At 59.1% G+C, this 26,434-nt stretch overlaps 4 protein-coding genes across 11 annotated transcripts in view; 2 read left to right on the forward strand and 2 right to left on the reverse strand.

Annotated features, from left to right (window-relative positions):
* DHPS (deoxyhypusine synthase) overlaps positions 1 to 16,003 on the forward strand; it is a 28,997-nt gene extending 12,994 nt beyond the window's left edge. For 3 of the 7 annotated variants that reach the window (XM_048832270.2, XM_048832263.2, XM_048832265.2), the window contains exons 8-11: positions 337 to 450; positions 1,033 to 1,122; positions 1,649 to 1,714; positions 2,111 to 2,847. In XM_048832270.2, coding sequence (XP_048688227.1) covers positions 337 to 450; positions 1,033 to 1,122; positions 1,649 to 1,714; positions 2,111 to 2,185 — 345 coding nt within the window. In that variant the 3' untranslated portion in view covers positions 2,186 to 2,847. Of the gene's footprint in view, positions 1 to 336; positions 451 to 1,032; positions 1,715 to 2,110; positions 2,848 to 6,103; positions 6,172 to 9,559; positions 9,665 to 10,244; positions 10,470 to 10,776; positions 10,942 to 11,203; positions 11,326 to 11,710; positions 11,808 to 12,303; positions 12,391 to 13,150; positions 13,257 to 13,631; positions 13,736 to 14,024; positions 14,151 to 14,290 lie in introns of those variants that run through there. The other 4 variants (XM_075121415.1, XM_048832276.2, XM_048832272.2 and 1 more) reach the window with 4 other exon arrangements.
* Positions 3,040 to 6,919, reverse strand: LOC125627779 (guanine nucleotide-binding protein G(I)/G(S)/G(O) subunit gamma-7). Its single transcript, XM_048832282.2, has 3 exons — positions 6,763 to 6,919; positions 5,603 to 5,695; positions 3,040 to 4,203 (listed from the first exon to the last, which is right to left on the reverse strand). Exons 2-3 carry the CDS (start codon positions 5,693 to 5,695, stop codon positions 4,078 to 4,080), a joined length of 219 nt encoding a protein of 72 aa, XP_048688239.1. The 5' UTR covers positions 6,763 to 6,919; the 3' UTR covers positions 3,040 to 4,077.
* Positions 13,893 to 21,643, reverse strand: LOC125627777 (WD repeat domain-containing protein 83). 2 transcript variants are annotated; one of them, XM_048832278.2, is made up of 10 exons: positions 21,529 to 21,643; positions 20,688 to 20,852; positions 20,112 to 20,232; positions 19,593 to 19,698; positions 18,955 to 19,003; positions 18,707 to 18,833; positions 18,306 to 18,373; positions 16,877 to 16,985; positions 16,328 to 16,442; positions 13,893 to 16,205 (listed from the first exon to the last, which is right to left on the reverse strand). In XM_048832278.2, the coding sequence occupies exons 2-10, from the start codon at positions 20,788 to 20,790 to the stop codon at positions 16,050 to 16,052; spliced, it is 954 nt and encodes a 317-aa protein (XP_048688235.2). In that variant the 5' UTR covers positions 20,791 to 20,852; positions 21,529 to 21,643; the 3' UTR covers positions 13,893 to 16,049. The 2 variants fall into 2 exon arrangements, with proteins under 2 accessions (XP_048688235.2, XP_048688236.2); XM_048832279.2 differs by lacking the exon at positions 21,529 to 21,643 and adding an exon at positions 21,392 to 21,474.
* LOC125627778 (PAT complex subunit Asterix) lies at positions 21,642 to 25,775 on the forward strand. The gene is made up of 4 exons (XM_048832281.2): positions 21,642 to 21,763; positions 22,903 to 23,008; positions 23,930 to 24,027; positions 25,560 to 25,775. Exons 1-4 carry the CDS (start codon positions 21,714 to 21,716, stop codon positions 25,624 to 25,626), a joined length of 321 nt encoding a protein of 106 aa, XP_048688238.1. The 5' UTR covers positions 21,642 to 21,713; the 3' UTR covers positions 25,627 to 25,775.
* Positions 25,776 to 26,434: the final 659 nt, after the last annotated feature.

Genomic DNA, 26,434 nt, shown 5'->3' on the forward strand with positions numbered 1-26,434 from the left:
TCACCAGCAATGAGGGAGGCTGCACTGTAAGAAACAGACTGGTATTAAACACGCTGCAGGGCTGGTGTCCCAGGCTGAACCTCTGTGGCTTGCAGGTCCCCCCCATTCTAGGTCCCCCTGAAACCTGAGCCTCTTTCTCCTGTTCCACTCATCAGGCCTCTGTTGTCTGTGACATGTGATGCCCTGTGGGGAACCAGGAAACAGGCAGCCAGATGCAGTCCAATGTCAAGGAACTCCTTTAGAATAGGCAGAGGGTGTTGTATGGGGGGGAGTGGATCACACACCGATACACCCCCAGAGCTGTGCCATCCTCTCTTTGCTCCTTTCCTTCCCCAGCTGGAATCCTACCTGCTCTCCATGTCCTACCAGGGGACGCAGCTGTGGGCCGGGGACAACCAGGGACGACTCTACGTCTTTGAAAACAGAGGAGGCAGCTTCCAGCGCATCCGGGTATGCAGGCCTCCCCTGACCTGGGGCTGGACAGAGGGATGCAGGCTTGCTAAGCATTACATCTATTCCCCCACCACCACCCCTTTTCACCCCAGAGGATTAACACCAGGGCTGCTGCTTGTTTGCCTGCCTGCAGCTTGGGGCTGTGAACTCAGCCACTGTCAGTTTCACTTGAGGGCTCTCCTCCCTGAACCCCATGCTGGATGGGTCTCGATTCCCCATGCCCTGGAGGGAACATCCCTCCCTGGAGGGCAGAGGAGATGGTTCTCAATGACCCATTTGCTACTTGCTACTGGTGGGGCCAGATGAATACCGAAAATACCTAGATTTCCATGGGGTCCTGGTGTGATCTGACCTGCGACACCCTAAACTGGGCCCTCCGAAGCACCTTGGAGTGGGATCCCCTAGTCAGGCTTGGATGCATATGCGTGAGAGTCCCCAGCATGAAGGTGACGGGTTAGGAACAGAGAGATGCATGGGACCCACACAGGCTAGCAACAGAGGGGTGCCTTGGCTTTCACCCCTGTGGTGAGCCCCAGCTGGAGGTATGCAGAGGGCTTACTGTCTCTTTCCTCCCCACAGTACTTTGACGTGGGTCACGGGTCCCAGATCACTGGGGTCTGGCACTCCCTGGGTACTCTGTACACGACCTCCACTGACAAGACCCTGCGGGTAAGGTCCATGCTTCTCTAGCAATCCTTCCCCCATCCCACTCCCCACGATTTGCTCATAGAGGCTGGGAGCCAGGAAAACACGAGTCTCGACCCCAGCTCTACGACTTTGGCTGCAAGCCACTTTCCTTGTCTGTGCCTCAGTTTCCCCACCTGGGGGAAGAGAGGTAATTCCTGCTTGCTGGAGGGTTCTGAGAATTGTGTCTTGGCCCTTGGAAGAGCCCTCTGCACACTCAGCTTCATCCCCTGAACATGCTTCTCTATAATGCGAACAGCAAGGATTGTGCAAATAAGGCATTTCCGATTCCAAGTCAATAGCAGCCTCGTCTGGGCCTGGGATCTGCCTACCCCACTTCCGGCCACCCGTAGCCAGTCCCAGGGTAGCTGCATCAATGCAGCCCCCTAGTGCTGATGAGCAAAGAAACAGTGGGCCCTCCTAAAAATAGCACAGAGAGGGGCTCCCCCCATTCCTCCCTATGGATTCACCCGGCCCTGGTTAACCTCCCCCATGAGTTTTCTCTTTCCAGATACACGTTCCGACGGACCCGCCTCGCACTATCTGTTCACAGACGCACAACAACGTGCTGAATGGGGTAAGGAGGGGCGCTCGGACTCCGAACTGGGGGACGAGGGTGCCTGAGCTTTCTGCCCTCCCAGCCAGCTTGTCTGTTGTGGGGGAATGTGCATGTGGAATCCTCTCTCTCTCCTCGGCTCTCTTCCTTTGGCCAGGGCGGGCCACCACTCAGATCAGCCAGAGGGGGCACTCCCTTGCGCACAGGGGAGAGACCGTGCTGCCCCGAGGAGTGAATCTGAGGCTGTGCTGAATGCTGAACGCTTTGTCCTTGTGGCTGAACTCGGGGCGGGGGCAGGGTGTATTTAGCAGGAACCCTGGAGCTGGTCCCCTGGCCTCTCGGATTGAAACGGCCTCAGTCCCCGGTTCCTGTCGCGCCTGTTTACACCCACCCCTCCGCTCCCGGCTTCCCCCGCAGGTCAGCGCAGAAGGCAACATTGTAGTAGCTGCCTCCAGGGGCCTGTCCTTGGAAATCTGGAGGCTCGATGCCTGATGGGAGGCCTGGATCCGCAGAGCCACGTCTTGCAGCTGCGGCCCCAGAGGGAGGTGCTGCACCCGGGGACCGTGTTCCCGCCCAGGGGAGGGGCCAGAGTTTCAGCATTTGTTTGTTCGTTGTTCTTTGGAAGAGGCCCGAGGAGCTGGGAGGTCAAAGCTGAGCTGAGCCTGAGCTCGCTCTGGCGCTGTCGTTCCCAGAGCGATTTCCATGCCTGAGTTTCCAGAGGGATCGGAGCCTGGCCAGCCTTTCCCTGCTAGACGCACTGACTTAGCTCTCTCTGGCTCACATTCTTCCACCGCTGTCCCCTTTTCCACCCTCTGGGCTCCTTCATTATCACAATCCTGGCCTGACTGCCAGGCGGCCTGTGCTACTTATCTGTCTACCTCCCACCTGCTTTTCCACGGTGCAGGGCTCTTGCTGCTGGTCCTTCGAGGCCGGTTCCCAAAATCTCTCAGGTCACAGCGCGGGAGGGGACGGCCGTAAGGGGTCAGAACCAGTAACCATCCAACCCAGCTCCACACAGCCTGCTAAAGGTTGAGGAAAACAGACGCAAGGGCTGACCAGATAGAAACAGAGTCCAGAGCTGATGTGTAACTTACAGGGACTCAGTTGAGACGCACGTTCTAATGTTGTTGATTAAACTATTCTGCCAGACAGGATCTGATTAGAGATGTCAGTGGGTTTTTATCCCCTTCCCAGTGAAATCACGTGTTTAGTTTTAAATTCAATCCCTATAGCCTTGAAAATACAGGCACGGCGGCTTCCTCCCGGCACCAGCCAAGTAGGAGATGAAAGGACCCAGGCTAGCTTCGATCTGTAAGCTAAGTGAAGCACTTGGCACTGGGGGGAACTGGGCTGCAGATGCTTTATTAGGAGGGGTGTTTTGAGAGCATCAGCCATGATCAGGGCCCCAGGGGTTGCACAAACACAAAGTGAGACGGTCCTGGCTTCGAAGAGCTCACTGTCAAAATGGACAAAACGCAATTTGAGGTTCCTGGGTCTGATCCAGTCCAGGTCAGGGGGGATCTAGGGGCCTTACTGCCTGTGTGCAATGAGCTGGCACGGCCGGGCCCAGTACCCAACAGAACCGGCTGCCATCGCTGACTGGGCTCCCTGGAACGGCAGGCTGTAGCTGTCTGCCTACCAGGCCCTTATCACCGTAGTAACCCAGTGCTTCCCAGTCCCCCTCCTGGGAAGATGAGGAAACTGAGGCACGGGGGAGTGGAAGTGAGTTGCCCAGGGTCACACGCTGAGTCGGTGGCGGAGTTGGGCATCCATCTCCCCAGGGAGGGGGGCTGAGAACGGAATGACCCACTGGGTCTTAGCTCCTCCCCCTTGTGCTCACCCCCAATGCGGGTTCCTCCGGCCAGGGATGAGGCAGCTTAGTAGAGTGGGGTCAGCTTGTCCAGTGGCCAGTCTGCCCCCCAGCCCCAGGGGGATGGAGTGAATGGGGACCCCAAGGGCAGCAGGGCTGCTAGGCCAGCTTGTCCCTGGGGCTGGCCAGCCCTGCCCTGCAGTCAGGCCTGGCCTGGCTCCCCTTCCCCATGCTGTGTGCAGAGGCTGTAACTGACGAGGGGATTGCTGTACCTGGGGGAGAGCCTGGCTGTGTTGAAAACGATGGTAAAGCTCCCCCGGCTACAGCAGGGCCACGCTTTTCCCCCAACTCCCTGCTCCTCCTCTCGCCTGATTTACACCAGGAGGGATCGGGCCCCAGGGGTCAGACAGTCTCCTGCTCTCTGCACACAGAGGCTGCGCTGACCTGGATGTGGGGAGGGGAGCAGGGTGATAGGGTGGGACACAGCAGGAACCCCGTCATGCCCCCTCTGAGCCTGCTCCCCTCTTCAGAGGCCTCTGCCTGTTGTCCGTATCGGGCTGGAGGTCCAGGGTCCTCACAGGATGCTGCAGGTTTTCTTGTCTCTGAAGGGGTTGGCAGAGGCAGGGACACCGGTCAGCAGCGGGTCGCTCTGGGCATGGGCCCGGCAGTACTGCAGCAGCTCACTGGCTGCCTGGGAGACCTAGAGCGGGAGAGAAGGCAGCTGAGCAAAGCCAAACAGCAGGGTGAGGGGGATCTGGGCTAGTGGTTAGAGTAGGGAGCACTGGGAGTCAGGAATCCTGGGTTCTGTTCCCAGATCTGGGATGGAAGTGGGAGTCAAGACCTTACCCTGCAGGGCTTCCCAGAGATGGGGACAGAACCCAGAAGTCCTGGTTCCCAGCACCCTCCCTGGAAGGGGAGAGGGGTCTAGTGGCCAGAGCAGGGGAGTGCTGGGAACCAGTTCTATCCCTGTCTCGGGGAGGTCCTGGAGTGTGAGTTCGTGATTCCCACCCCCTTGCTCTAACCACTGGAGCCTGCTGTCCTCCCAGAGCTGGCAACAGAACCCAGGAGTCCTGACTTCCAGCCCCCGCCCCACAACCCCAGCCAGGTTGCCACCACAAAGCACCATCTCGCTGAGGGGGAAAGCAACTCTGGGCAGAATGAGCCCATGGTAAGCTTTACGTAAGGGCCTGGCGCAGGTCGGTGCCAGCTGGGAGGGCCCCATCCCACCAGAGCTGAAAGAGGCCAGGAGCCTCCACGCCCCCCCCCACTGCCTCCCGCTTTCAGAGCCGACTTTGCAGCTGATCCCGGCAGGATCTGTTTTTCTCCTGAGCCCTGCGTCCTGCTAAACCACGCCTGAAAGGAACACGCTGGCCTGACCCAGCCACCACCTCCTAGGCAATTACCTTGCTCCCCGCCGTGTTGCTCCTGCTACTCCGTCCTGTAAACGGGCCTGACGACAGAGCAGCCTGAACTTGGCATGCACCCCGGCTGCTGCAGGGCTGGAACCGCCCTGCACAACCGTGTCACAGCTGCCCTGGGCAGGGGTGTAGGAAAGGGGCTCCCCACTCTTCCCCACTGGGGAGCAGCAGCTGCCCCTTCTCAGGCCCCTGTGTGGTGCTATCCTATGGGGGGAGATCTGGCATGGGGCAAGGCTGGGCCCCTCCTTCCCCCCCCAAATCAAATGGTTCTGCTTCTGGGTTTTGCCCCCCAGGTGAAAGATCCCCTCTAACTGGGATCCTGCCATGTCAATTTCGCCCTCCCTACCCTTTCCGAGGTAGGTGTGTGTGGATAAGAGGGGGCCTTACATCCCCATTTAGGCCTTGAATCTTCCGCTCCAGCTGGGCAGCAGCTGCTGGTGCATCACCTCTCGTGCTACTTCCCATGACATGGGTTTGTTAGGCCTCAGGCTGGTTTCTAGTAGGGGTGGGGCAGAAACAGAGTCTGAGCGAGGAACAGAACCCAGGAGTCCTGCTCAGCCCGAGCCGGGGCCTGGAGACAGAACTCCTGTCTCACCCTCAGCAGCGGGGCAAGGCTGGGTCCCGCCAGTCCAGCACCAAATGAATTCCCCAGTGTAGGGACTGTGAGGGGGGTCGTGTCACCTTCATTCTCTCCAGCCCGGCTTCTGTCCGCAGCTGCTCCACTGCCCTCTGGCCCTGGCTTGTGTGATTGCAGCTGGCTGCCTTCCCCAACATCTGCAGGGCAAAGGAGGGCTGGGTTACACCAACTGGAGGGGGTGAAGATGCTGAGCTCCACAAGCACGCAGGCTGCTCCGCGAGAACCAAAGCAGCAGGGAAAAGCACGTGACATTTAAATGGCAGCAGAGCTGAAGACTCCCAAATGCCGCTGAAATGCAGCCACCTCTGGGGCGGGGCATGGCAGATATATAACAGCGCACAACAACAGTTTGGGGCAGGCACTAAATCTTGGGCCTGGAAGCTTGGGCACCCATCCCCTTTATCCTTCCATTATTATTGATTAGCTGTATTACGGTAGCGCTCAGCCGCTCCGCTCATGGAGCAGGACCCGGTTGTGCTGGGTGTTGTGCAAACATGCTGCATGTTGTTTATAGTCACATTAATAATCCTTTCCCATCCCTCCAGATGCCCAAGGGTCTTGGAGAACTTTGGAAAAGTTAGTTCACGCTCCTGCCATCTGCTCTGCAACACAGGTAATAGGACCACTGAATAGGTGGGGAAACTGAGGCACAGAGCATGGCAGTGATTTAGCTTGGGGTCACCAACCAAGTGGTAGAGCTGTGTTAGAACACAGGACGCCTGACTCCCACCCCCACCCTGCTCTTACCACTAGACCCCACGGTTAGGACAGGGGATAGAACTGAGGAGTGCTAACACCCAGTCCTTCCTCTAGACAGCTTCCCCTTCCAGAAGCAGGGCTCCAAGCCAGGAGTTCGGTCTCCCCCTCCCCTCCCAGACTGAGACTCCTGGGTTCTATCCCAAGCTCAGGATGGGGGTCACACACACTGTTGGGGTTTGATCCCTGCACCTATTTGTCGCTCCTGCCCCCCGGGACCGGCAGTCCCAGAGCTGGGCCAATGCCGGCAGGAGCCATCTGAGTCATCCAGCCGCCAGTGAAACTCATCCCCTCCGGTCCTGAGTACCAGCATTTGAGCCTGGCTCTGATCCGAACCTCTTGTCAATTCCACGGCCTCCCCCATTGTCTCGATTTAGGGGAGGGGGGATCAAAATCAGGCCCTGTTTTCTGCCCCCCCTCCCGCCCCCGACAAGGTTGCTCTGCTCACCTGAGATGGCAAAATGCTTCCCCCCAGTTTGCAGCCTGGTGCACTCCCCAGGTGCTGTATCGCTGCCCGTTTCTGTCAGTCTCCACCAGCCTCCCGATGCCCCCGCCTCTGCCCTATTTATCCTCCCTCCCCAGGCCACCGCCTGCCTGCCCTCGCTCTCAAGAGGCTGAGGTTCAGTTGGGCCTCCCCACCCGCCGCACATGCTTTGATGCCTTTGAAGCCAGCTGGGCCATGCACAGAGCGAAATGTCACCCAGCAAAGTGTAGCTGCAGCTCCGGGGCTAAGGGGGGCACTTCCTGCTGGGCTGGGGCAGCGTTTTCCCCAGCAGGGGCGCTCCAGCATCTCAGCCCTGAGAGCAGCCGGAGCCAAAATGCAGCCAGGCCTGGGGTGAAGGGCTCGCGGTGGGGGAAGAGGGGCGAGAGTGGAAATCATGCCTTGGGATCCAGGAGTCCTTCCCAGATCCTCTCTTTCTCAGTCCAACCACTAGACCCCACACCCCTCCCACAGCTGGGGCTAGAACCCAGGAGTCCCAGCTGGCTCCCAGTCCCCCCTGCTCTAAGCACTAGACCCTACTCCCCTCCTTGCTCTAGGAAAAGAACCCAGGAGTCCTGACTCGCACTGCTGTGTTCATGAGACCACAGGCAAACCTTTGGTGTTACGGGACCCCAGGGTCCTCCTGGGAAGAGCGGCAGGAGTTCAATCAATCTGCTTCCAAAGGTCGAGGGTATCTGGGGGGCAGGGAGCTGCTTCTCTACGGCCGCTCTAACCCACCAGCAGGGGTGGGGCATTTCCAACCTGCCAGGCTGGTTCGGACACAGCTGCAGTCCCCACTGTGGAATCTGTCCCCCTTGGGCAGTTCTGGGTGTTGCAGGGCTGTAGCATCTCCCCATTCCCATGGTGACATGGGGCAGGAATGTGGGGGGTCCCTCGCTGGATCTTGGGCCTTGCAGCTGGGAAAAGGGGGTGGTTGTGCAGGGACCCTGAACCCTGGCTTTCCGGGGTCTCCACCAGCCATGATATCCTGCCTTGTCCCACCTCCAGACTGCAGGGCACCCCCAGAGGTTGGCAGACAGGGTTGTAGGTCAGCGGCGGTCACTCTGCTTTGAAGACGGACTTCCCTTTGACCGGGCATCCTGCCCATCTGGATGGGTGAGATTCACCCGTGTCCCCAACTTGGGGCCCCGGGGGTCATGGCTGTTGGCGTAAAGGCGAGCTGGGGCGCGGGGAGAAGTCTGCTCATGGGGCCTGGGTAGCAGGACACCCGATCTGTCCAGGCTGGGCCTCACATGGCTGCAGCTCAGCACGTGACTGGGACTCGCATCCACTGCTCCCCACACCTCAACCCCACCGGAGAGTGGCAGGCGGCGCCGGCTGGTGATGGTGGGTGGTAAAGGGGCAGAGGTGGGGGGAGAGGAACCAGAAAGAGGGGCAACTTCGATACCACCATGATGGGGCGCAGTAGAAGAGCCTACCTAGAGATGAAAGAAGCTGGGGCGGTGGAGGCGATACAGCCTGCCCCCGTTTTTGTGGCTCAAGGGAGCAGGGGTAGCACGTGTGGTGTTGCCCGCTCCCGTGAACAGAGCTTGAGCAATGAGCCCTTCGACCCTGGCTGCAGGCAGCCTCAGGATGACGGGACACGTTCCAGCCAGCGCAGGATTGCCGGGGTTAGTTCATAGATTCCAAGGGGACCGGCGTGATCAGCTAGTCTGACCCCCTGTCTAACCGGCTATGGGATTTCCCTGGTAGGATTCAATTCCCATTTGAAGGACAGTGGATTGTTTAGAAAAACATCCCATCTTCATTTAAACACTGTCAGGGATGGAGACTCCACCAGGACCCTTGGCAAAGTGTTCCTGTGGTTAATTACCCTCACTATTCACCACGTACGCCTCCCGGCGGCCGTCTCTGTGCTGTGAAAGCCCAGCTAGGAGCTGATGGTTCCCAGAGTACAGGTCCCCAGAACAGAGAGCTGGTCTGCGCTCACAGCCGGCAGAACTGGGCTGCTTTGCCATGCTGCCTTTCAGAGGGAACAGACTCCGGTATGTGCTTCAGGAACTACTTAGCCCTGTGTGGTGCTGGCTGCTGACTCAGGGCCTGGGTCTCAGAGTGGCAGCCGTGTTAGTCGGTATCCGCAAAAAGAACAGGAGGACTTGTGGCACCTTAGAGACTAACCCATTTATTTGAGCATAAGCTTTCGTGAGCTACAGGTAGGAACAGCTCATGCATTTACATGCACAGGATGCTGGTTCTGTCCCCCAGATGACCTAAATGGGACAACCCCTAGAGTGGATACAGTTACACTGGGATAAAGGTGCCTTATGCTGGTGTAGCTTATTCCCCTTCCCATACAGGAAGAGTAGTGCCAGACCTGCGTCCACATGAGGGGAAGCTGATCTGATTTGCCTGGCCTGGTATAGATAGGGTTGCCAATTTTGGTTGGATTTATTCCTGGAGGTTTCATCACAACATACTCTTTAATGAAAGATTCATCTTTAATTCCTGGAGACTCCAGGACAATCCTGGAGGTTGGCAACTCTAGGTATAGGGCACCTATATAGGGGTGTACTGTGGACCGGGGTAGGGGGCTGCTCCTTGTCGGGCCTGAGACTGGCCCATTGGAAACCTCTGCAGATGCTCTAAGCTAGGAGGCTCTTGGAGTTGGAGAACACTTGACCCTTGAGGGCCGCCGTAACCGGCTTCTGTTCAAGATGGCGGCTCCCACGCGTACGGTTCCAGCGCTGCGGAAGTTGAGGGGCAAGGTGGCAGCGTCCAGCAGTACGGACGCGCTCCTCCCCGAGGCGCACGCGTGACCCAGCGGCGCTGCCGTAGCTGGCCGGGGTCAACATGGCGGCGGCCAGGCGCAGCCGTCCGGCGTCGGGGCTAGCGGGGGCCTGAGGCGCCGGTACGAGCCAGCCGGGCTGGGGACTGGGGACTGGGGCGGGGTTTCTGTGGCGCTCTCCGGGGGCCTGGAGCGGGGGTGGGGCTCGGACTCGCTCGGGGGCGGAGCTCGGAGCGGAGGGGCGGGGCTCGGAAAGGGGGGCGGGGCTCGCTTGGGAGCGGGGAGGGCGGGGCTCGCTCGGGGGCGGGGCTCGCTGGGGGGGAGCTCGGAAAGGGGGGCGGGCGGGGCTCGCTCGGGGGCGGAGCTCGGATAGGGGGGCGGGGGAGGGCGGGGCTCGCTCGGGAGCGGGGCTCGCTCGGGGGCGGAGCTCGGAAAGGGGGGCGGGGCTCGCTCGGGAGCGGAGCTCGGAAAGGGGGGCGGGCGGGGCTCGGACAGGGGGGCGGGGCTCGCTCGGGAGCGGAGCTCGGAAAGGGGGGCGGGCGGGGCTCGCTCGGGGGCGGAGCTCGGACAGGGGGGCGGGCGGGGCTCGCTCGGGGGCGGAGCTCGGAAAGCGGGGCGGGCGGGGCTCGCCCCGCGGGGGCCTGGCGAGGCGCCGCCCCTGCCCCGGCCCGTGACCCGCCCTGTCTCTCCCCGGCCCCCCCAGAGCCGCGCGGGCGCCGGCCCCATGGAGAGCCCCGGGGAGCGGTTCCCGGCCGCGGCCGTGGCGGCCGTGCTGAAGCCCAGCGCCGGGCTGCCCGAGGAGAGCCTGCAGGTGCGGGGCTACGACTTCGACCGCGGGCTGGATCACCGCGCCCTGCTCCAGTCCTACCTCACCACCGGCTTCCAGGCCACCAGCTTCGGGCAGGCCGTGCAGGAGATCAACAGGATGGTGAGGGGGGGGCTGGGAGCCGGGACGCCTGGGTTCCACCCTGGCTCTGGGAGGGGAGTGGGGTCGAGTGGTTAGAGCAGGACGATGGGGGCTGGGAGTCAGGACTCCTGGGTTCTGTACCTCTCTGCTGCGGGCAAGCCACTGCCCCACTCTGTGCCTCAGTTTCTCCACGTCCCTTTTGCTCCTTGAGGCTGCTAACAGGAGAGCCAGAGGATAGGGGGCCGGTAGCTTGGGCACCTGTAGGGGGGGTGAGTGCCCCGACCCGCCAGACCGGGTGCCCCTGACATGTGGCTGCTCCGGTTCCCAGATCGCGGCGAAGCTGGAGCCGCTGGGCGAGGAGGAGGAGACCCGCGCCCACCTGAACCCCTGCCGCCGGCAGCCCTCGGGCTGCACCATCTTCCTGGGCTACACCTCCAACCTCATCAGCTCGGGCATCCGCGAGACCATCCGCTACCTGGTGCAGCACAACATGGTATGCCCCCCCCCCCGGTCGCTGAGCACTGCCCCCCACCAGTGTCCCTTGTGCTCCCATGGCACTGAGCACCTGTGTCCCTGAGGGCCCCTCCCGGTGCCAGGCTCTGACACCCAGGCTGCTGCCACATCCCCCCTTAACCCATTGCTGGGCTCTAACACCCGAACAGCGGCCACCCCCCTGCCCCTTCAGCTGCGGGCTCCCAGCACTGGGGCCCCAGAGCAGGGGGGTTCTGACAGGCCGGGGTCCCTGTGCCGTGCAGGTGGATGTGCTGGTCACTACAGCAGGTGGCGTGGAAGAGGATCTCATCAAATGCCTGGCACCTACCTACGTGGGGGAGTTCAGCCTGCGGGGGAAGGAGCTTCGGCAGAGCGGGATCAACAGGTACAGGGGGGCCAGGGGGGCTGCTCCGGTCTAGCCAGGAGGGCGCACTCCTGGGTTCTCTGGGAGGGGAGTGGGATTTAGTGGTTAGAGTAGGGGGCGAATGGGAGCCAGGACTCCTGGGTTCTGTCCCTGGTTTGGGAGGAGAGTGGGATCTAGGGAGGAGAGTGGGGAGGCTGGGGGTCAGGAACTGACGCTCTAGAGGTGAAAGGCTCCATTTCCTGCTCCCAGCCACTCGGCCAGGATCCTCTCTGCTCCCCCGGGCATCTGTGGGGATCAGAAATGCCAGCTGTGTCCCTGTTCCTTGGGGCAGAGTGGGGCTCGTGGAGAGGCTGAATCCAGCTGGTTTTGAGGGGGCCGGGGGCTGAACCTGCTTGTTTCTCTCCAGGATCGGGAACCTGCTGGTGCCCAACGACAACTACTGCAAGTTTGAAGACTGGCTTATGCCCATCCTGGATCAGATGGTCGCTGAGCAGAACATGGAGGTGAGAGATAGGGGGTGGGGGAAGCATCAGGGGAGGCCGTGTCCCAGGGGAGGGATGGTGCTGGGCCTGTAGGATGCTGGGAAAGTCTCTGACCTGATCCCTACTGAACACCCCCAACATCCTCCCGCCTCGCCAAAATACTTGGCATGTGTAGATGGGAGGGGAGTGGTTAGAGAAAGGGGGGCTGGGAGTCAGGATACTTGGGTTCTATCCCTGGCTCTGGGAATGGAGTTGGGGGTCTAGGGAGTTGAGCAGAGGGTGGGTGGGCACTGGGAGTCAAGACTTTTGGGTTTTACTCCTTGGGAGAGTCACTTCCCTCTGTGCCTCAGTTTCCCTATCCGTACCGTAACGGATGCCTGGCACTGGAACGGGGAGAGCTGTGAGGATGAGCCCGTGAACCTCGATAACTCCCTCTGAGCTGGGGGCGGAGGTCGGGTTGCGTCGCCCAGGCAGGAGAGCGGGGTTTCACCACAGCTTTGACCCCTGGGTCCTGCAGGCTGTGAAATGGACCCCGTCCAAGATGATCGCACGGCTGGGCAAGGAAATAAACAACCCTGAATCGGTCTATTACTGGGCACAGAAGGTCAGTTGGGGTGAGGGAGAAATTTGGGTGGGCGGGGGGTCCTGTTCATTTCCCCACTGGGGTTCTGGCTAACCCTTTCTGGGCTAGGATTGACTGTTAGCTGAACCACACCGCCATCCCCCCACCCCCGAGTCCCTCTCTGGGAGAGCCTGGGTGACCAGCTGGTTGGAGCGCTGCCCCTTTAAGAGCAGGCTAGATAATGATGGCCCCCTGGGTCCCACCTGGTCTGGGGCGGGGATCAGCAGCCTGTTCCCCGGGGCTTCAACCTGGGGCGGCAAATCCACCAGTAGCGTTTCCCAGTGGGGTGAGTGCTGGGCCAGACTGGGAGAGCTGGGGTCTGTTCCCAGCTCTGCCACTAGCCTGCTGGGTGGCCTAGGGCAAGTCCCTTCCCCTCTCTGTGCCTCAGTTTCCCTTCCTACCCTTTGTCTCTTCAGATTGTGAGCTCTTTGAGGGCAGGGACCATCTCTTGCTCTATGTCCACACAGTACCTGACATGACCGGGGGCCCTGGTCTCGGTCAGGGGAAGGTTTGTGGGGGGGGGGTCCGCGCAGCACCTGGCATGGTGGGGGTCTAGGCTCTATCATAATATAGTGGCCCTGCTCCTCCACAAACGCTACTTTGAGGGAGACTCTCCCCCACAAGGCTGTTGCTTTACCTCCCACACCCCCAGTTAATTTCTACAGGGGATCTAATGCAAACTCCCCCTCCCATCTCCTCTGCCCCACCCCACACTCCCTGCCCCACTCGTGCCCCTTTGCAGAACAACATCCCGGTGCTGAGCCCAGCCCTGACGGACGGATCCCTGGGGGACATGATCTTCTTCCACTCCTACAAGAACCCAGGTTTGGTGCTGGACATCGTGGAAGGTGATTGTCTCCCTCCCCCTAAGCATGGTCCTTTCTGTGCAGCACCCCCCTCCCAGCCCCCTGGCTTAGACTGGGCAGGAATTGCAGGCCCCCTGCCTGCAGTGCTGGGGAGATTCCTAGTGGGGGGGACCCCCTTCATACTGAGCTCTTGGGAACCCTCTCTGCATTATCGAAGAGCATACAGATTGTCCCCCTGCTGAGACCTCCTACCCCAGACAAGACACAGAGGGGCTTCTGGGTTCTAGCCCAGCTCGGGGAGGGCAGTGAGATTTAATGGTTAAGGCAGGGGAGGGGACAGGGCAGGACTCCTAGGTCCTATTCCTGGGAGAGGGTGGCAGGAAGAAGGGGGTCACCATGGTCTCTTTCTCTCGGCAGATCTTCGGCTGATCAACACCCAGGCCATCTTCGCCAAGAAGACAGGCATGATCATCCTGGGAGGGGGGCTTGTCAAGCACCACATCGCCAATGCCAACCTGATGGTGAGGGGGGCTCGGGCTGCGGCCTGGGATGGTGGGTGGGTGGGTGTGTCCCTGCTGACTGGGCTCGGGTGGGCCCACCTGCCTGGCCGCCGCGCCTGCTCCCCCCGTCAGGCTCATGTGTTCTTAACTTAGGTGTATCTAAGAGCGGTGCTGTAGCTTTAGGTCCAACATTTTATTTGGGGATTAAATTTATAACCTCAAACGGCACATTCCCTCCCCGTCATGCTTGGGGGAGCGGGCTGGGAGAAACCCGCCTTGGTGTCACACTCCCTCGCTCTCCGCCTTGCAGAGAAACGGAGCCGACTACGCCGTCTACGTTAACACAGCACAGGAGTTCGACGGCTCCGACTCGGGGGCGCGGCCAGACGAGGCGGTGTCCTGGGGGAAGATCCGCATAGACGCCAAGCCAGTGAAGGTGGGCATGGAAAGCTGGAGGGTGGGGGTGTGGGCCGTGTTGGGGGATGGGGAGCTGGAGGGATTGGGGGATGGGGGCATGGCGGGGGTATAGGATCTGGGTGCCTGCACTCACATCCCCGCTCGCTCTCCTGGTGGCAGGTTTATGCCGACGCCTCCCTGGTTTTCCCGCTGCTGGTGGCCGAGACCTTCGCCCAGAAAGCCAGCACCTTCGGCTCCGAGAAGCAGCATGACTGAGACCCCTGGCCCAGCAGAGCCCCGGCCTGGGATGCAGCGTGGGGAGTCCGGAGGGGGAGGGGAGTCCTAGGCCCCAGGAGCAAATAGGTTCATACCCCTGCCCATCACCAGACACTGCACCTCCCCCTGCCTCTGCCCCGTGGCTGTGCTGGGCTTGCCCTGGGATCCCAGGGAAGTGGGGGAGGGTCTGGCTTTATCCCCATCCCTCTCTTTAACACCCTGCTTCCAAATTCACAAGGGCTGGGGCATGCCTGAGCATCAGGACTCCTGGGTTTGAGTCCCAGCTCTGCCGCTGACTCGTTGGGTGACCCCTGACCGACCCCCCCCCCCCGTAGAATGGGGGTGGCCTTGCCCGCCCTCAGGGGCTGTGATGCTCAGTGCATTGGGGCGTTGGCAGAACCTGGCACCTGCGGACCGCCGTACCCACATCCACCTTGGGCCCCATGGACTCGTGCTGGGACCTGTTCTTCCTTCCAGTTGGATTTGGACGCTTTGGGTAGCTGGGGGCAGCATGGCCAGGCCTGGGCCCGGGCCCGCTGATGCATGGCAAGTTTTAACAAACACGATTTTATTATTCGGCTTTTGGGAAAGAACCCCTGTGTTCCCATCCCACCTGGTCAGAACATATGCCCTACCCCGGGTGTTAACCTCAGCTGAAACCAGCAGCGAAGATCTGGCTGGCCAGCTTTCAACGGAGGTTAGCAGCTCACCCCCGGCTCCCCTCATACATCAGCGGCTGGGCTGCGTTAAACCTGCCCTGCTGCGTGTTCCGCGCCCCGCGACTCAGTGCAGGTTAACTGAGCACAGTCGCAAGGGCAGCCTGGGGGGGATGTGAGCTGTGCCCCCGTGGGGAGAGGCCGGGTGCCTGTTATTCTAACCTGCGCTCGGAACACCCCCTTCTGCAGCGGAGAGAGAACCGCCCGGCAGGGCTCAGCTCCGGCACCTGCCCGCCCCTGCCCAGGAGCGATTTACTGGCCGCTGCTCTTCAAGAGCAGCGTCTGTGCAGCAGGGAAACCGGAGTTTAGCTCCTGTCTGGACCTGGTGCCCAGCTGTCGGTTTCCTCGGGGGGCGCTGGTCGTGCCCTCCCTGGAACGGACCGGGGCAGCTGAGGCTGAAGCAGTGGGGGCGGGGGGGGTGTCACTGCGGGGTACTTGACCGATGGAAAGGACGCCTGGCAGCAGTAGCCGGGCCCAGGCCCTGGGGGATGGATTTTGAGGAAGTTTTAAAAAAACAAAGTCCCAGACGGAGGATGGTCAGAGCCCTTGGGGGGGTGGGGGTGCCTCCCCATTAATGTTAGCCCCTAGTATCTTCTGAAGTCTCCCAGGCCCTCTGAGCCACCTGGGGCTGTGTCCAGCCGCCCCCTGGAGTGTGGGGTGATAGTGGGGGGCCAGGCGGTTAGATGGGGACTGTAGGGTCACTGGTTGGTAGATCGGTGCTGGGCAGGCCCACGACTCCTGCATGGCTGGGGTCTGAGCTGCTGCGTAGGGCAAGAAGGCAGGCTCACCCCACTCCTGCATGCGCTGCTCTGGGGCTCGCTGCTGCTGCTCCCCCACAGAGTCTGTAGAGTCCCGGCCGCCCCGACTCGGAGACATGGCTCAATAAAGCAGCTGCCCCAAAGCTGAGTCCGTGTGTGATTGGACGGCGGGACACCCAATGCTCCAGCTCAACAGCCTGGCGGCTGCTCCTCTGCCATGTGGGACTCCTCTCTCCAGAACTGCACATGCCCCTCGGTGGCGGTGAGCAGGCCGGGCTTGCTGGGATGGAAGGACAGGGACTGGACCACACCTCTGCCGACAGGCAGGCTCAGCATCAGGGAGCCCTGCGGGGGATAGAAAGCCCCCCAGTGAGAGTGGCTAGGAAAGGAGGGGCCCGATGCCAAGGGCAAGGAGTGGGGCCTCTACCCACTGCAAGCTAGACTTGCCCTGTGCAGCCCCCCCTCACCTCAACCAGGTCCCAGAAATACACCTTCCCATCCTCCGAGCAGCTGGCTACGTGTGTGTCCTTCTCGCTCAGGCAGCAATCCAGCTTGTAGGCCGTGTTCTTGTGGCCGGTGTATCTAGAGCGGAACACACCAGACAGGGTCTGCATGGGGGAGAACGGGGAACCCCTCCTGCTGTACCCCAGCTGGATTACACCACGGGCCGTGCCCCAGGCTGGCCTGAAGCCACCTTTCCTTGTGTACAGGGCCCTAGTGCGGTGAGCGGCCCCTCCTGGGGCCCTGGATTTCAGTGAGGCAGGTGTTTAAACACCTTTGAGGAGCTGGGCCTGAGGGGTTTGGCTGGGAGGCTGCAGCGGGGGGGAGGGAGTCTAAGACCCCAGACTCAGATAGTGGTTGCCCCAGAGAGAGCAAGCGTGAGACTCTTGTGCAACAGGGGTCCTAGGACTGGCTGAGCCCCTGTGTTAAGCCCCAGCTCTGCGCCTGGGGAGGGGAAGTGTGCCCTAAGATGCGCATCCAACTGCTCCCGGCCAGAAGGCGAGGGGGTCACGTACTCTCCCAGCAGCTCCCCAGTGTCCTTGTCCAGCAGGCGCAGGGTGGAGTCCAGGCTGGCAGCCAGCATGCACTGCCCGTCCTTGCTGAAACACACGCTGGTGACAGGACCTGCAAGGACAAAGCAGCAGTTGCTGGAGGTGATGGAAACCGGGAGTTGGCGCAGAGGGGGGTGCTGGGTAAAAGCTGAGCCAGCCAGCCCCCTGCCCTAGGTCTGGATCAGAGCCAGTGACTCATTCGCCTACCTCTCAAGCCAGCCACCCCCTGCCCAGGGGCCGCATCAGAGCCAGCGTCCCATTTCCCCCAACCTCCACCCAGCCTGCCCTAGGGCTGGATCGGAACCAGCGCCCCTAGAGGGGAAGGTCCCTGTGTCACATTCCCTGACAGTCTAGTGCCCACATTGGAGCAACATTGGAACTGGCGCCCCCTAGAGGCCATTCCCTAACCCTTAATCAGCCAAGCCAAGCCCACCTCCCCTCCCCCATGGCACTTGGTGTCAGTCAGCAGTGGCAGGTTTCAGAGTAACAGCCGTGTTAGTCTGTATTCGCAAAAAGAAAAGGAGTACTTGTGGCACCTTAGAGACTAACCAATTTATTTGAGCATAAGCTTTCGTGAGCTACAGCTCACTTCATCGATGCATACTGTGGAAAGTGTAGAAGATCTTTTTATACACACAAAGCATGAAAAAATACCTCCCCCCACCCCACCCCACTCTCCTGCTGGTAATAGCTTATCTAAAGTGATCACTCTCCTTACAATGTGTATGATAATCAAGTTGGGCCATTTCCAAAGCTATTACCAACAGGAGAGTCGGTTTGTGTGTGTGGGGGGAGGAGGGGAGCAGAAACCTGGATTTGTGCTGGAAATGGCCCAACTTGATTATCATACACATTGTAAGGAGAAAAGGAGTACTTGTGGCACCTTAGAGACTAACCAATTTATTTGAGCATGAGCTTTCGTGAGCTACAGCTCACTTCATCAGATGAAGTGAGCTGTAGCTCACGAAAGCTCATGCTCAAATAAATTGGTTAGTCTCTAAGGTGCCACAAGTACTCCTTTTCTTTTTGCGAATACAGACTAACACGGCTGTTCCTCTGAAACCTGTCATTGTAAGGAGAGTGATCCGATGAAGTGAGCTGTAGCTCACGGAAGCTTATGCTCAAATAAATTGGCTAGTCTCTAAGGTGCCACAAGTCCTCCTTAGTCAGCAGTGGGAGGGATCTTAATCCCACTGGGACATTCCTGCCCAGACTGCATGCGGCGCTTTTGGGGGATTCTCTGTCCCTGGCAACTTTAAGTCCTGGTGGGCTGTCTCCTACAAGCAGGACTGAACCCAGGGACGTTCTCTGGCCTGTGCTATGGAGGCAGTCACGCCCCCTTCTGGCCTTGGCTCCGTGGCTAGGGCTCCTGGCGGTAGCTGTTTTCTCTCACTTCCAACGTAATCCGAGTACAGCTCCCCTGCGCGCAGGTCGTAGCGCCGGACGCGGCCATCCACGGAGCTGGGGAGACAACGGGGAAGGGGTTACAGGGCAAGTACAGAGGATGGGATGCCCAGTCCTCCAACACACACACTGGCCAGGCCCAGCTGGGGCGCTCCCAGGGCAGCTCCTGGGAATATAGCTGGAGAAGGGGGGAGTCAAGCCCCTGAATCAGCTCCATTCCCGAATATGGCAACCCACAAGGGTCAAACGTGAGACGGCACATCCCTGGTGGGGGAGGTTACCTGCCTCTCCCTACCCTGATGAAGGTTGTTTGGTCTGGGTCCTGGGGGCTCTGGCTCTTCTAACTCACACTTGGGTCTACGGCCCCCTCCCTGACGCAGCTCCCCTCACCCAGAGAGGATCTCGTAATCCGACACTTTCAGGCTGGACACCCCGTCCTTGGCTTCGTCCAGGATCTGGATTGGGTCGGGTCTGCGTGAGCGGCAGTCCCAGCAGCGGACGCTGGAATCAATTGAGCCTAGGAGAGAGCACAGAGCAGATTCGGAGTAACAGCCTGGCCGGATCTAGCCCTGCCAGTCCACGGAGTTCCTGAAGGACTCGCAATGAGTCAGCTGGGGATTCGGAGCCGGTCTGCTTACCCGACAGGATCACGGTGGCCTCCTCGTTGAACTGCACGCAGTTCACCTTCTGTGGATGGAGAGACAGGTCAGGAAGGACAACCGGGGCCAAGTTCAGCACACGGTGCGTGGCCCTCGAGTGCTCTCCCTGCAGTCGCTGGGCCATCCGCCGAGCAATCACCCCAGCTCCTTAGCATCTCCCCCAAGCCACACTGATCCCCTCAGCCCCTCCTGAACCTGACTGCAGCTTCCCCACAGGCCCCACATCTCCCCTCCCAACGCTCCCTACAAGCAACTCAATGTAACCCTGAGCTGCTTCACCATGCTAAAACCCTCCCCCCTTGCCCACACTTAGTTGCTGCACCTGTCTATGCGCTCCCTAGGCAGCACCACCTCGATTCAGTCCCCACCCTGGTAGCACGCACAAAGGGTTACGGTCGCCATCTGTCACACCCACTGGCTGAGAGCAAGGGAGCCTCCCTGGCCTGATGTAATAAGCAATGGGGCAGCCAGCTACACCTGTAGGGACAGAGTAGCTGGGCCTCCCCTGGCGCCTCCCCACACCCAACCAAGTCATTCCCCACATGTACAGGCCAGCTGACATCAGCCTGCAGCACCCCCCAACCCGGGCAGCACTGCAGTAACCAAATGGGCCTCACCCCTGCGTGACCTCTGAACTTGCGGATCACCTGCCCACTGGCTACGTCCCACAGGACGACCGTTTTGTCGGCCCCGCAGGAGCAGAGCTGGCTGTTATCGAAAGAACTGTGGGGGAAGCAGAGAGACAAGGTTAGGTGTTATCTTGGGATCCGACCCCTCAGGGGGAGGTTACAGATGTGCATCTATGAGGCTTTGCATCCCTTTGGCATGTCAGCGTAGCTGTCCCCGTTTTACGGATGGGGGAAACTGAGGCACATTGGGGGGGGGGACGACACATTCCACACAGCATATTAGTGACATAATAAAACCCAGGAGTCCTGACTCCCAGCAGTGTCCCTCCTACGCAACCCACTAAAAACCACTCCCTCCCAAAGCTGGGGATAGAACCCCAGAGTCCTCACTCCGCCAATACCCTTCCCCACCTGCTTTAACCACTTGCGTGCCAAACACTCTACAGTGGTTTTGATCCTGAAGTGCCTTGGGTTACGAGAGAAGTAGAGTCCGTCCCCTGCCCTTACCCAGCCGCGTCCAACACTTCGTAGCCATGGCCGCTGTAGGTCTTCAGGAGGGTCCCCTTGTGGGGGTTCCACAGCTTCAGGGACTTGTCGCTTCCGCAGGTGAGACAGTAATTTCCGTCCACTGCAGGAGACAGGATGGAGAATGATGCAAAGGGACAGCGTAACCCACAGGGGCACTAACCCCACATCCAGCATTTCCACCCACAGCGGTGCTTTTCTCCCTGCTGTCCTCTTGCTCTGCATGGCTCCCTGCTAGTCCCATGCATGCTCTCCCAGCTGCCCCCTCCAAGCCAACCCCCAAAATGATGGAAGAAACTAAGGGCAGATCTCCACTAAGACACATCCTCATTCCCACCAGGACACAACAATAAGCAACACATTAACAGTCTGAACTCTTTGACATCTGCTGGCATCAACAGGGCTCTAAATGCCCCGCACGGGTCTGACTTTGCTGCTCTAACCACTAGACCTCACTCCCCTCCCAGAGCTGAGAACAGAATCCAGGAGTGCTAGCCCTCATTTCAACCCACTAGACCCCACTGACTCACTTCACAGGGCCCGTGAGGACACACTCACCATTAAACCTCACTGCCCTGACCGCTCCCTGTTTGCACTCCAGATTCTGCACCAGCTTCTTTGGCAGCTCTGGCTTCTTGGGCTTCGGTTCAGGAAACGCCATGATAGGACCCAAGCGGCTATGTACCAAGTACCTATGGTGGCTAAATCTGGGAGATCTGGACTCTGTAAGCATGGGGGTGGGGGGACAAGATACAATAGGGGTCAGCTGGGGCAGGTTACAAATCTCTCACCACACTCCAGCTTTACGGATGTCTCCCTGGGGGCCGGAGACACTCGCTCACAAGCTCGGGGAAGCGGTTGGTGCCGCCCTGGCTAAGGAAACAACAGGAAAGTGATTTGGTGCCTGTTGCTGCCACAGGAGGCAGGGAAAGGGAAAATCCAACCCCCGCTAGATCTAGGCCGTGGCTGGGTTCCATGTGCGGTCGGGGACACAGAGGTCATCCTATTAAGACCCAGGGAGCCTTATGGAGCTGCAGACATTTGGAGCCATCCCCTACAGAGCTGTGTGCAGCGCCCTTCAACCCAGCTCTTGCAGAGACCCCCGTGGCCTCCCCAGCCTTGCGCCTATAGAGCCCCCTACAGCCCCCAGTTCCTTAGTCTCCTTCCAACCCCCGTAGCCTCCCCAGCCTATTAAGGCTCAATCATCCCCCTATACGGTCCCGAGCCCCCAGAGCCCTCCCCAGCCCATCAGTCTCACTCACCCCCCAGCCCCAGGCCCCCCCTTTGCTTCCTCTCCCCCACGCAGCACCGGGGAGAGGGGCCTCTGTGTCCGCCTCCCATTCCCGTCCCCTGGCCCCGCAGGTTCCGGCTCCCTTGGTTCCGCCCCGCTTGGCCCCACCTGCTCGGAGCGGGACCCGCCGCGGGGTGCAGGGCTCGTTGTCGGCCCCGCCTCGTCCCCCGCCCGCCGTGGGGCCAGGCTCGGGGACAGGCTCGCCCCGGCCAGGCGCGGGGGGCGGGGGGTGTCCCGGAACCATTGCTGCGGGCCGCGGGGTGTTACACCGATCCGCGCCCCCCCGGGAGCAAATGTCCGGCAACAGCATGAGCGACCCCCGGCGGCCCAACAAGGTGCTGAGGTGAGCGGGGCGGGCCGGGCCGGGGGGTGCGGGTCAGGGGGTCTCAAACGGGGGGTTATTACACGGGGGGTCGCGAGCTGTCAGCCCCCCCCCCCGCTGGGCCTCCAGCATTTATAACGGGGTTCAACAGATACACGGTGTTTCCAGCGCGGGGGTCGCACTCCGAGGCTTGCTCCGTGACAGGGGATCACCAGGACAGAGGTGTGAGAACCCCTGAGCCTGGCAGCCCTGGGGCCCCGTCGTGAGGCCACGGCGCTGCCCCATAGGGAAGGCTGGAGCGTGCCCCCGAGGGACGAGCGGCCAGCGAGCTCCACATGGCAGCCCCTTGACAGCCAAAGCCTTGGGGCAGGGCAAATTCTCCTTTTAAATGGGAAGGGGTGATCGCCGCGGGGTCTGTGTCCGGTGGGGTTGGCCAGCGGGACCCTGAGGGGCGGGTGATCGCCGTGGGGCCTGTGTCCGGTGGGGTTGGCCAGCGGGACCCTGAGGGGCGGGTGATCGCCGTGGGGCCTGTGTCCGGTGGGGTTGGCCAGCGGGACCCTGAGGGGCGGGTGATCGCCGCGGGGCCTGTGTCCGGTGGGGTTGCCCAGCAGGACCCCGAGGGGTGGGTGGCAGGAATCTGGCCAGTTGTCAGAGGGTTATGGCAGAGAGCAGGGAAGTGGAGATACTGGCATCTCTCACCCCAGGTTATTCTTGTTCCCAAGACACCACCACCCCCTTCACCAATCACAACCAACCGGAAACCTGCCACCTCATTTCCCATGAACTGACCTCAGTTGGGACTGACTTTAGGTCCCTCTCTACCTGCATTAAACCTGGTTAATGGAGGTGAAAGGCTCCACATCTCATTCCCTGGTGTACTAAGCTGCTCAGGTCTGGGGGTGGATATGAACCACTGCTCTAGATGAGAAAGCCCCCGTGTCTGATTCCTTATCCCCACCCTGAGCCACCCAGTCTGCTTGAGCTAGGGCTGGCCTGATACCAGTGACTTGGAGATGAAAGGCCCCTTATCCCATTCCACACCCCTGCAGATCCCTGTTTATCTTCACGCTACCTATGGAGAAGAGAGCGAATAGTTTCCAAGCGTGAGTTAACACTCCCTCCTCTCTCTCCTAACATGCCATTTCACGCTTGCTTTGTAGGTACAAGCCTCCGTCTACAGAGAACAACCCCACGCTGGAAGATCCCACTCCAGATTACATGAACCTGCTGGGGATGATTTTCAGCATGTGCGGCTTAATGCTTAAGGTGCGCAGGAAAGGCATGAACATTAGCTCTTGCATAGATAAGATGCCTTCTAGGGTGACGCAAACATGAGATGCCTGCTCTTTATTATAAAGGACATCTGGGCAGCTGGGCGTTGTAGCACTCCATAGCCTCACCGTGCCTGTTCCCTTCACCAACTGGCTGCTCTTTCACAGAATCCTAGAAATGCTGGGCAAGGAGGGACCTCAGGAGATCACCTAGTGTCTATCTGAATTGCAAAGAAAATCCCACGGCACCGAGTCTCAGAACCAGATCAGTTGGCTCAGCCGCAGAGCTAAGAATAGGAGTGCAGACGTTCCCGCTCAGGTGGGAGCCTGGGCTCCAAGACCCTCCCGCTTTGTGCATGTCCCCCCAGCCCACTGAGGCAGGATTAAGTATGCCAAGACCGTCCCTGACAAATGTTTGCCTAACCTGCTCTTAAAAACCTCCAGTGACAGGGATTCCAGAGCCTCCCTATGTTAAATGATTTGGGGGATGGATGAGGGGGAGACCTAGAGTGGTCTAAGCCATTGCACTGAAATAGAATTGGAAGAGAAAGAGTCAACTTCTGTTCCGGGCTGAGTGTTTAGTGGGTAGAAAAGGGAACTGGGAGTCAAGGCTCTTGTGGTCTCTTCCTGGCTGGAGGAGGGAGTGTGTCCTATTGGTTAAATTAGGGGACTGGGAGCCAGGACTTTGGGTTCCTCTTCCTAGCTCTGCTACTGACTCGCTGTGTGCCTTTGTGCGAGTCAGTGAAATGGTACTGAAACTAACTAACTTCACAAGGGAGCAGGGGTTGTGATCTTTGTTTAATGAATGTTTTAAAGAGCTCTGGGACTTGCCCAGTATTATTAGATATTGAAGATCCTGAGAGATCCCATAAGTGCCCACTTTGAGGCTCTCACATTAGTTCCTCTGTGTTTCTAGCTGAAGTGGTGTGCTTGGATTGCTGTCTATTGCTCCTTCATTAGCTTTGCCAACTCCAGAAGCTCAGAGGACACCAAACAGATGATGAGCAGCTTCATGTGAGTCATTGTCTTCCTTTTACTGTCTCATTGACTCACCATGTGAATGGAAGACATACATCCAAATGTGCCTGCCTGTCCGTGTTGTGGTTAGAGCAGAGGAGTAGAAGCCAGAACTTCTGGGTTCTGTACCCAACTCTGCCACTAATACTGCATGATTTTACACTTTGACACTTTCCTGCTGCCGTGGTTTCTCCATCTGTAAAATGGGGATAAAATGGTGTTGGTGATTAGTACGGAGCACTCTTCATCCTAGTCAGCAATGAACCAGCGCCCCAGCATGGTGCTTTGGTGATAGAGGGCTGGTCTGTTGGAGGTGCCATCATTTGAATGAGATCCAAAACCAAGGTCTCATTTGTTCTTGGGTATTAAATTCCATGGCATCTTTTCCTAAAAGCTGAGCTGTGAACCCATGTCCTGACCAATTCCCAACTCTGGAATCTACAGTCTGTTTCCTTAAATACCTACGCTGCAGTTCCAGTTGGATGAAAAATCTCGTCAAAAACTGGTACAGTAACTCCACACTTAATGTTGTAGTTATGTTCCTGAAAAATGTGACATTAAGTGAAGCGAATGTTAAGCGAATCCAATTTCCCCAGAAGAATGAATGTAAATGGGGGGTTAGGTTCCAGGGAAATTTTTTTTTTTGCTGTACAGTACAGTACTATAGTTGGGAGGTGCCCTCACTTTACCCCACACAGGGACAGCCCACTGGCACTGTAGACAATGAGGCAGGCAAGGAGGCTGAAGGTGCTGTAGGCTAGGAGAAGCTTGTTGTGCACCAGCAGTGGCAGCTTCCTCTACTCTGCAAGAACCAGGGGTGGGGGGCTCAACCCTCGGCCCACCCACTCCACCCCTTCCCCCAAGTCCCCACCCTTAACTCACCTCTTCTTCCCCCCCTCCTCCCCCTTTACTCCGCATGCCACGTCCTCCCTCCTCCTCCCTCCCTCCCCTGCTTCCTGCTCGTGAGGGAGGAGCGAGGACTTGGCGCACAGGCTCCCCCTCCCTCCCCTGCCTCCTGAATGCTGCAAGCCAGCTGATTGCCGTGGGCAGGAAGCTGGGGGAGGAGGGGAAAGGTGCTGATACACAGGGTCTGCCAGTGGGCGGGAGGCGCTCTGGGGGGCGGGGCGTAGAGGAGCTGATGGGGAGCTGCCAGCTGTGGACAAAGCAGGTAGCCAAATGACGTTATAGCGAAGCAATGCACAACTTTAAATGGAGCATGTTCTGTAATTGAGCAGGGACGTAAGGTTGAAACAACGTTAAGCGAGAGGACGTTAAGTGGGGAGTTACTGTACAGTGTTTGACATTAAGCAGCTGCTCCCTTCCACTGTAGAGGTGGCTCCATTTCCGGGTGGGTGAGCAATCCTCGTATGCATGGGTGAGAAAGCAAGTACTTTGGAATCCCTGGGAATTGTTCACCAACATGCTAATGCTGTACAAGACCCAGACATGACGGTGGATATTGAAATAATAAAAAAACCTCATGGTTGGTTGGTTTTTAAAATGATTGATTTTTCTTCCTCTGGATTCAGGTTGTCTATCTCTGCGGTGGTGATGTCCTATCTCCAGAATCCCCAACCCATGTCCCCGCCTTGGTGAAGAGATTACAGCTCATTGCACAACTCCTTGCAAATCCCAGAGAGACGCTGTCGGCAGAGAGGAAGGATTCACACGCTAGAACCATCTGTTTGTACAAGCAGTGTGTTGTAACACTCGGCTATCAAAATAAATGGGTTGTTGCTGTAGGAGCTTTGGTTTAAAAAAATAATCTGTGCGCATGTAGGATGGTGCCTTTCATCTCTGTCACCGGTTCATAGGGGCTGAAAGTACTTACCATCGAACTGATATTTTGTGGGTCTCAGTCCAGTTTCCGAGGGTCCCCATTGTAAAAATAATTCACCATGACTGGCACTAACTGACTTGTTGACAGTACAGAGGCCAAGTGTTGACTCGGCCATAGAGATTGCTCTCTGCTGGGTGGGGTCCTCGCCCACTGGGAGGATGGCATAAGGGGGAAGCTTAAGCTGGCTCCTGGCCACGTTGCATCTGCTCTGTGGACAGAGGACTTAAGTCTCAGAGGTTTGTTCTGTTGGCACCTTTTCACCAGACCTAGATCAATACACACTTTCACTTCAAACCAGCAGGATGCTGCAGGCTGTAGTTGGCTTCCGAGGCTAGCAGCGAAAGGCTGGGGGTTTGAGCCTGGAAAGTAGTTATTAGGAAGCACTCGCACCGTTTCACAGAGAAGGGCTAAGGCTTCAGATTCAGCAGGCATGTGGATGGAGGGGTGGGGTGGTGTAAACCTCGCCCCAGCCCTCAAGGGTCCTGGTGACAGCGTAAAGCACAGCTGGCCCCCATCCCCACACAAAGGGGCCAGCCTCAGCTCCCTGGGAGATTCACTCCAGGC

This window comes from Caretta caretta, chromosome 20 (assembly GCF_965140235.1).
Source record: "Caretta caretta isolate rCarCar2 chromosome 20, rCarCar1.hap1, whole genome shotgun sequence".
Classification (NCBI taxonomy): domain Eukaryota; kingdom Metazoa; phylum Chordata; order Testudines; family Cheloniidae; genus Caretta; species Caretta caretta.